General features: G+C 49.8%; 1 protein-coding gene across 1 annotated transcript; it reads right to left on the bottom strand.

Annotated features, from left to right (window-relative positions):
- Positions 1-4,992: 4,992 nt before the first annotated feature.
- Positions 4,993-8,700, bottom strand: LOC144104778 (uncharacterized). The gene is made up of 4 exons (XM_077637957.1): positions 8,440-8,700; positions 8,138-8,170; positions 5,486-5,509; positions 4,993-5,411 (listed from the first exon to the last, which is right to left on the bottom strand). Exons 1-4 carry the CDS (start codon positions 8,683-8,685, stop codon positions 5,184-5,186), a joined length of 531 nt encoding a protein of 176 aa, XP_077494083.1. The 5' UTR covers positions 8,686-8,700; the 3' UTR covers positions 4,993-5,183.
- Positions 8,701-9,687: the final 987 nt, after the last annotated feature.

The raw sequence follows: 9,687 nt of genomic DNA, 5'->3' as shown, positions 1-9,687 counted from the left end.
GGCTCGCCGCCTGATAACTGTGCTGCCATGGTCCTGCAAATGTTCCGCTAGTGCGGGAAGATGCATTCTGTTCCCGCGCTTACTTTGTGTTGCTGGCACCACAAACAATTTCGTAGTTAGCAGCTGTTCAATCTCGTTAGCATGCAGATATCCACGTCAGAGTGCTCTTAGGCATATTTTGATAGGAAAACTATGACAGCAACGCGTGAATACGCCGACGAAGCACTCGCAAAGGAGCAAACGACGGGCTTGGAATGACGAAAATGCCATTCTCGTCGCCCTCTGCAACGCAAGAAACTTTAGGGCCGCATACTGGCGAAAGCGAAACCGCGCGGCCAGAAAGAGCGCTGGCCACGCCTACAAGCTTGCGTCACGTGCTCCTCGGAGCGCGCGATTGGGAGCGGCGAGCGGACAGAGGGCACGTGACAGGCGCGCCGGTGCGTGACGCGCGTTCGTAGGCGTGGCTAGCGCTCTTTCTGGCCGCGTGGTTTCGGTTTCAGCCATAACATGGCTGGCGCTGCAGAGGATAATAATAATAATTGGTTTTTTGGGGAAAGGAAATGGCGCAGTATCTGCAGAGGAGACAATATTGGCATTTACGAAAATCCAAAAACTAATATGGGCATTACTTACGGTAGGTTGCAAGAATCTCAATAATTAAGAAGCCTAACATACACAGTGTAGATTGAGGCAGAAAAATGAATAAGAAAAACAAGCCTCAATGTATCGCGGATGTAATCCCAATTACAAAATAAACAATATGGTCCTTAGGCAAATAGGATTTTGCCGCACAAAGGTGGAAATAAATTAATATGGGAATGCTGTGAAAGTTAAAAGCTAACTATTCACTATTGGTTAACCAGACTGCTAATTAGCACGTTTTAGCTGTATTTTGTTGTACTACACCGCTGGCAGTGCTGAGCCTAAATAGCACTCTTCTAACTCAAAAAGCCTATTTTTAAAAATTGCTGACAGGCTTGAAACAATCTGTATAAGCTTGACTTCATGGTACCCGTTCGGAAGTGACTATGACTGCAATCACGTTGTGTCATGTTGTGCTGTATCATGCTGTGTTGTCATGTTGTATCGTAACGTTCTGCAGTCATGTTGTGTCGTAGTGTGGAGCTCCAGGTCGTCCTCGCGGCTGATCTTTGCAGAGTGCTCATAAAGTTGTGCCCCTTCACAACTGACAGGCGTGCATGCTCTTTCTTGCAGGGTTACTTTACGGTTTTAGAGAACGTTGCGTTGATGTTCTTTAACTGTTTAAGAGAAAGGTTTTTCTATCGCTATTTTGTGACGTTTCGGAAACGTTAAGAAGAAAGACAACAAGAACAATGAATTAACGTTTGACCTAACCAAAAGGTAATATTGTTGTAACGTTTCGGCGCTACCTGGCATTTTTATTTTGCTCGGTTGCGCGCGCACGACAGATGTAGACACACGAGTATTCCAAAAGTATACGCGAAACACGTTCTAGCAAACGTGTTCTGTAACTCCCAATAAGCTTCTCCTCAAACGGGTCCTGAAATTCGTCTTGAACCATTCCTGTACTTAAGGTAACTGCCATCTTTTCTGGTTTATTGACGATTTTCACAAAACCGGCGCCACGCTGCGGCAGCATCACGAACTAGTGCGAAATATCGTCGTCCGATTGCGCCATTGCCTGAGCCGTTCGCGTGCATGTTCTGACGTTGTTGTCAAAGAACCTCTGAGCGTTGTGTCGCGAGTTTTCTGGCTGCAGCAAACGGACTATGGAAGCAGAATGTTTCTACGCTGTAGTGGAACGTTTGCACGGCCATCATAGCGCAGTTCTCATCAGGCACCAAACCTATATTTAAAAAAAAGGTGATTTGCCCGAACTAGGAAGGCTTATCTACGTGAATACGGGGCGCCGTTTATAGTGGAACATTGCTGAGCGCACGTGTCTCAGAGGCACGTGTCAAGCGCGAAGAGGCTTGTGCGTGACTGTCTCGAGAATTGCAGGCCTTATTACGGCATGCGAATATGGGGATGTTAGTGATTTGTTATCCACGAAGAGCAGAGGGCGACTGAACTCCAATTACGTTTCATTCTGATTATATTTGCTCATTAATTTTCATATGACCTCGCTGTCACTGGTATATCAGCCGGATAAATGGTAAGAGTAGAATAAAATCAAACGAAAAGAGTTGTGTCATAGCAGCCTTAGATTAAATCCACGTCTTACGAACAAACCGAGACCACAAGGTGCTGTTAACAGCCTGGAGAAAATAGTGCGCGGGAATTGAGTCAGCAATCTGAGATGCAGGGGGGCATGTTGGGTAAGGTCGCTCACTGCAAAATCTAACACTCCGTGCGAAACGATCTTTTTGGGACTATAGCTGCGTTGGCGCAAGCATTACTTCCTCAGGGATCCAACAGTGACGCAGCTGGTCAATACATGCTGCTTCTGCAGTGCACAGGCATGATGCAGCCGCCGGTAGCTGCGGCATGCAGATGCGGTAGGCACGGGTAGGCGTAACCTGTTTTGCCTACCATGCGAAAGTCGCTGCTGACATCAGCGCCACCGCATCTTCGTGACGTCGCGGGGTGAAGGAGGTATGTAGGCGGTCTGGCTGTTGGTCACGATGTCTCCGGTTAGCCCCATGCACTTCGGCCGTTTTTTTTTTTGGAATTTAATGAGCATATATGCGTTGCACAGCAGGTTACAAAATGATTATAAATTTCCAAAAATTTTATTCATTATTTCAATAGTTTTTAGTATGTTTACGCAGGATCGAATATGTACTCAGAAATCAGCCCAACGGCTCAGTGCTTAGGGCGCTCGGCTACTGATCCGGAGTTCCCGGGTTCGAACCCGACCGCGGCGGCTGCGTTTTTATGGAGGCAAAACGCTAAGGCGCCCGAGTGCTGTGCGATGTCAGTGCACGTTAAAGATCCCCAGGTGGTCGAAATTATTCCGGAGCCCTCCACTACGGCACCTCTTCTTCCTTTCTTCTTTCACTCCCTCCCTTATCCCTTCCCTTACGGCGCGGTTCAGGTGTCCAAAGATATATGAGACAGATAGTGCGCCATTTCCTTTCCCCCAAAACCAATTATTATTATTATTATTATTATTATTGTTATTCCGGTGCAGTGATCATACTTTTCCTAATCAATTTACTGCTTTTTTTTTTCTTTCGACTTCTGGAACGTAGAGTTCCAGTAATGGTGAAACACTGGAAATTAGTAACCTTTTCCGTCATGTTTGTCGTCTGAACGCTACAGAGTGAAGATCGCGCCAGTTCCACTGCTCCCGAGCAATCTGCTGCGCCGTTTCAGACTACGGCCGGCGCCGCACGAAAAAGTTAGTCTGATTCAATTCCCGCTTAATTTGTCGCAGAATACATTCAAGGGCAGACCATCCTCGGGATCTCTAAACAACGCCATTAGTCGTGAACATATTCTTAGACAAAGTATATAAGGAGGCTCGGAACGGACATTTTTGCTTTTACCATCATCCTAATTAGAAAATAGAAAAGCCCTGCAATCCTAATAGGCGACTTGAATTTAAATTGTCTTTATAGGTAGGTTAAGTTTATGAATATGCTAATTTCAATACCCTTGGTGCATTTTTTGTACTTATTATGGCGGTTCGAGATGCGGACATTTTTTTAGATTTTTGCGATTTTTTCTTTGATTACAACCGAAGAAAACCTCGGGGAGCAGCCTTTAAATGCATATAACTTTAAAAGCCCCGACATGCGCGCTCACCCCTTCTGGAACCCAACAGCAAACAAACGAGTACCTGGAAAGTGACGCAGTGTGGTCTCTCATCCGGCGACTTTGTTAGTTTATACAGGCGTATTTTGAACACCGCGCCGTACAAAGAGGACGGCACGCGCTCTTCACTTCGCGCTTATGCGTGTAAGGTGTCTGCTCGTCTCAGGTTCCAGTTTGAGTCCGACCTGTTGTAAAGCATAGGCCGTGTTCAGCAGTTCTTCACACGGCAGCGTCGAAAGGCGGGAAGAACCAGACACATTTGCATGAGCGCTTAGCGAAGTGTCAAGACGAGACGTGTACCAGCTCGTCGGTCTCGTAAACCCGTAGCAGAAGGTGTAAATACACCGCGTCGCAGCTGCGGCGAGTGCGTATTTCCCTTTCTTGAGGCCCCGCGGCGGTGGCTCAGTGGTAAGGCGCTCAACTGCTGGGCCTGAGGACGCAAGTTCGATCCCGACCGCGGTGGTCCCGTTTCGATGTAAGTGAAACGCAGAGTGTCCGTATCCTGTGCGTTGTCCCGTTAGAAAACCACAGGTGGTCTAAATTATTCCGGAGCCTAATTGCATTAATTGCGCCTCCCTCGCAGTGAGTGTTGGTATAGGATGTTGTATCCCATGTACCGTACCTTCCCTCTCTTGACTCGAGTGGACTCAAGCGAAGAGGGGAAAGTGCTCCTGTGTGGGACTTGCATAGTAGACGGGATCGGTAACCGGCGGCCTACTAGGCCTATTGTGTGGATACGTGGGGCAAGAGAAACGCAGCCGGGAACGGCAGAGTCAGGCGAGATGAGATGACGAAATGTGCTTGTGCAAGGAGGTGCATGTGACTGGCGTAGAGACAGATGGAAGCGAGCAGGAGAGACCTTTGTTCTGAACATTACGGAACCTGGCTTGTGATATGATAACAATAACTAACTTTTTACTCTATAAAGTTCAATGTCATCCTTGCGTAAACCAAAAGGGCTTAGCGTAGTCTGAATAGGAGAACCGAACTGGAGGAAAAGTAGAGGAAAGCCAAGTAAATTCAAACAAAGCCGATGGAATCCAACGGAAGCCAGGAGATTCCCCTGAAGAGTTGAATTGCCTGCTTTTGTATCGATTCGTCGGCAGCGTGTTCGCAGAAGGAGGCAAGGTGAAGTCGGGACGGGACAGTGCTTAACTGTCTCATCCCCATCTCCACCGTGGCACCTTGAACGGCATCGCACTGTAACTGTGTGGATTACAGCTTCGTCACCGTTGTTCACGTACACACAAGGAAGGAGAAAAACGAATTCACTTTGTATCGTATTTTGCATAATATGTACTACCCATGAATCGGAGGCCTCGTCACTGGTGTGGCCTCGCGTCCCAATGGACGGTGCGTGGTTCCGCTCCGAGTATGTGGCGTCAGTGTCTCGAGAGGCGGGGGTGTTGTTGTGGCGGGTGTTCGTTTTTTAATGGCGCTGTTCAGTAGCCGTCCTTCATGGGCACCTCCTTCTTGTACGTGGTGCTCTTGGCGTGTAGTGGTGGTTGGGGCGCGTATCCTCCGGTGTGTTGTCGGACGCTGCCGCTGGCGGGCAGCACCAGCGTGTGTTCGTGTAGCGGCCGCGGCTGCATCAGGTACGGCGAAGAGCCACTTACGCCTAGCGGGCTGCCCATGTGAGCCGACACGCTCGCGATGTAGTCCAGGGTGAGCTGCAAGAGAGGCGGTCTGCGTCTTCGAGGGTCTCCACGGCGGGCGGGCTGAGCGCCGCGGCCGCAAAGCTTACCATGTTGGCGATCTGTTGCCGGACCTGCAGATGGAAAAAAGGAAGGTCCAATCAGGATGTGATTGCCACGCGTACTTCTAGGCTAGTGTGCACTGCATACTCTCCAAACGGAAGCGTCAGAGTCCAGATGGGACAGAGGATCGAAGGACGGGATACACTCAAGGCGATGTGGGCACCATGAGTCCTATGTGTCTGTCAATCGGCCTTCCATTTGGCTCATCTATAGTCTGCAATGCTTCTTCGAGAAGAACAAATGAACAAGAATCTCAGTGTGGGTAATTTAACGAGTAACAGCATGTTGCGACCAGGAAAGCTCCATTGAGCGTTATCGTGAAATGTTAAGGACCACTAAAGTGTCGTTCCAGCTGAAATTAAGAAGCAGACATATAGGCAAGATGCCGCGCAACCGGCGGTCCGTAGAATGACAGAATGGATGCCAGAGGAAAGTTAGCGTGGTCGAAGGGGAACAGAAAATGCGACCGATTGGAGGCATGAAATCGGAAATTTTCTGGGAAGGGTAGACACGGTTCGTGCAGGACACGGGTGATATGTTGGGTGATGCACTTGCTTTTGCGGTCTACCTGATTCACCTTATGATCACATCGAAATGGGTTTAGGCAGAAAACGTACGCACAGGTACTGTAAATACGACTGAGAACAGTCGGTTTGCGCGAAAAGAAAGGATTTCGTTATCTTTATATTGAGGTTAAACATATCTGTCGAGCAATATTCGTCCACAGTAAACTTACACCTAGTGAAAAAGAAAAAGTTTGCTCGTCACTAACGCATTGTTTGAATGCCAACCATGTGCTTGCTTTCATACTTCCTGTACACCAGCGGGGCGTGGTCATCTCCGCCAAATATTGCTGCTATGTGTGCAACGCAGCGAGTTGCCGTCGGTGACGTAATAGGCTTTGCTACGGCGTCGTACTTGAAGCACGCTGCTCTTTACTTCGTCCGTGGCAGCTGCTAGCCCTCACGCATCCGGAAAAGGAGGCTCTCCGCGAAGCACAAAAATAATGCCGCGCTATACGACGCATCCACCGCAAGCCTTTGGATGTCAGGGAGAGGGCTGGAAAAGCGAGCTGTCTTATCGCTCGAAACAGCTGTAGCTCGACTACTATTTCTCATTTTCGCAGAACAAAAAGCAGTCAGAAGCAGTTTTTTTTTTCTTTCAGGAATCGTTGGGAGCCCTTGTTCGCACTGTCTATCCTTCTGTAACGGCTGTCTCTGAATTTTGTTAGTTCTCAAAAGCAGGCTATATATACAGGGCCCCTGAAACACCTTTTAAACATCGTAAGTAAACCCTCAGAATCATTAGATCACCTACGAATGAACATCTCATCCGATTATGGGCTGCTCTGGGCATAATGGAAGGCCTACAATCTTGGATGGAAGATTTTTTTTTTTTGCAAAACCTTTCAGGGCCCGGCCCTTAATGCCATCACGTTAATGAGCGCCAGGAATCGCCTCAAAAATTAGCTACGTTATCTATAGGAGATATGGGGAGTGGATGCTTTAAGGCCATGTTCAGAGCGTGCATGTAGGCTTCGAGCTTTATCTAGAAGTATGCTTTATCGTTGCTTCCTTTTGGAAATACGAACTAAAGACGCAGTGCTAGAAAGGATCCTCGCATGTTGGCGTGCCCGTGAAGCGGTTGGACCACGGATGCGCAATTTTTACGTATACAGGCGTATAGGTATCATCATCATGAGCCTAACCACGTTCTCCGCATAATAAAGACATCTCCCACATCCTTCCAATTAACTCTGTACTGTGCCAGCTGCGGTCACCGTATCCCCGCAAGCTTCCTAATCTCATCCGTCAACCTGATCCTTTGTCGCATCCTTTTACGCTTGCAATCCCTAGGAATCCATTCCGTTACCTTTAACGATCGACCATCGGTTATATTGCCTTCGCATTACATGCCCTGCCCAAGTCGACGACTTTTGCTTGATTTCGACTATGATATCAACTAGCGTTTGCTCTCTGACCCACTTTTCTATCTCTTCCGATATCTTAACGTTACACCGATTATTTTCATTCCCATAGCGCTCTTCGCTTTCCTCAACCTATTTTCCAGATTTTTCGTTACCCTGCAAGATCCTCCCTCTCCCCTCCCTCCGTGGGTGTGTACTGACAAGATACACCTATATAAATACATATATGTCAAGTGCCTATGCTCAGCCGATCGATATCACGTGGACAAGACGGATCCTGAAGTACCTCAGGAGGGTGTACACCGCAGCAGGCACAGGACAGAGGGAGGTAACCGCCCTGTGTCGTCATCTCCCTCTGTCCTGTGTCTGCTGCGGTGGATAGCCTCCTGAGGTACGCCAGATATGGAAAATCGGGCGCCGCAGTGCAGCGAGCGTCCTCAAAAATGTGAGCCATCATTGCCTATCTGTCTACTTAATCCAGTGCGCGGTAGCGGTAGTTCTCAAAAGCCGCAATAGATGGGGCTGCATGCAGCTCCTTCCAGGAAGAAAGCACAGGCGCGGGAATACCAAACTGCTCGTTACATGACTAACAACGACGCGAGAGCCTTCGAGCAGTCGGCTCCGCCTCGTCCATATGTGTGTCCTCGGTCAAGGCGCACTCGCTTCCAATCCCAACGCGACAAGATGGCGGGCGCGCAGGAGCTCGACTTACCAGCATGAGGCCGTACTGGAGCCTCTGCTTGTCCTGCGAAGAGCGAATTGAAAAAAAAGAAGAAATAAAAGAACAACGGGTGAAGTTTTAACCAGCGGGCATCTAGTCTCAAAAAAAGCTGTTAGGCTAGCTGAGGCACGCTTAGCGAATCGACTCTGGCGTCAGAAGGAACAAACGGCTGAAGACAGAGGACACTGGGCACTCGTCCTGTGTCATCCGAATTACTTTGTTCGTTCCGCGACAGAGTCTCCTCGCCAGAAGATGACCGAATGGTACGCGCACCCACTGCGGCGGTCACTCACCGCCATTTGTTCATTCCAGCAGCCCGGCTGCTGCGCCCGGCCCAGGGCCGCGGCGCAGGCCAGCAGGACAGCGACGGTGGACACGAGTGCTGCCATGGCGCGACTGGCGATGGCGGGCCCCGGGTCCCGGCCTATATAGAAGCGCCTTTTCTTGGGGCCAAGCGTCGGGACCTCCTTTGAGCGCTCTTTGGAGGCTCCGTGAAAAGGGCCTTTGAGCATGGCCGCGCGCGGCCAGCTGAAGCCCATTCGGCGCAGGTCACGAGCGCGGGCTCAAGGCGCACAAAGCCCACGGTGTTGTCCGCGCCGCTTTTCACGGCACCACCAGCAGCAGCAGCGGGAATATCGCGGCTGATCCCGCGTGCGGCCCATACCTGGCCTCTGCCATTGGCTACTGTTTCCTCTTTCAGGCGCGCCCCGACAAACGGCCCTGGACGCTTGTAGAGAAAATGTTGCCCTCAGCACCACACGCACTCTCCTCGGCTGCGGCGCCATCGTCGCGTGAGGGCCTTTCCCCCTCGCCACGTGTGGCTTCTTCGCGCCGCCGAATGCTGTATCTGTTACGTGAAAGGGGCGCCGAGTCGTTTGCATTTGCGGTGTGTTCGGCACCGGTAAACATGCCACGCGGAGGGCTTGCTTCGCCAGGAGCCGAGAACGCGGCTTGCCTCTCCCTGTTTGCTTAAGGTTAACAGGGGTTTATTGCTCACGCCTCGCGGCCGATGCTGGGCAAGTGTGGGCGTGTATAGACGATGCAGTTCTCTGTTCCCTCCATACATCGAAGATGCGGGGCCGCAGATCGGCAGCGGAAACTTAGCGCACGCCGCTGGACTCCGGCGCCTGGGAATTTTCCTTTTATTCGGGGCGGTTTATTCAGCGAAATGAATGCCCGGAGCAAAAAAAAAAAAGACTTTCATCGGATTCATACATCGGGCGCAGTTTATGAATCAGCACTGTCGAGACGGGCAAGCGTTGAAGAGATTTCCCCGAAGCCCTCAAAACATCGTCGTTATAAAAGAAAGTAAACCGACAGAAGTAATCACGTTTAAAAAAAGTCCAATGGCAGAAGGTTAGAACGTTTGGTATAAGCCTTTGAAAAAAAGGCTGACGTCACCGATCGCTGCCAGAAAGCTGCCCGAACGTTGACGTAGCAGCAACGTTCTCAGAACGAATGAAAACGAATTGATAAATTTGGCAGGAATGCAGTTAAAGCGCCCGTTTCTATAGAAGGAAGTGGTAGGGGTATAAAGTAGT

The sequence above is a fragment of the Amblyomma americanum genome, chromosome 9, assembly GCF_052857255.1.
Source record: "Amblyomma americanum isolate KBUSLIRL-KWMA chromosome 9, ASM5285725v1, whole genome shotgun sequence".
NCBI classification, from domain to species: Eukaryota; Metazoa; Arthropoda; class Arachnida; order Ixodida; family Ixodidae; genus Amblyomma; species Amblyomma americanum.
Note: the sequence above shows the minus strand (reverse complement) of the source record. Positions and strands in the feature narration are given on the sequence as shown.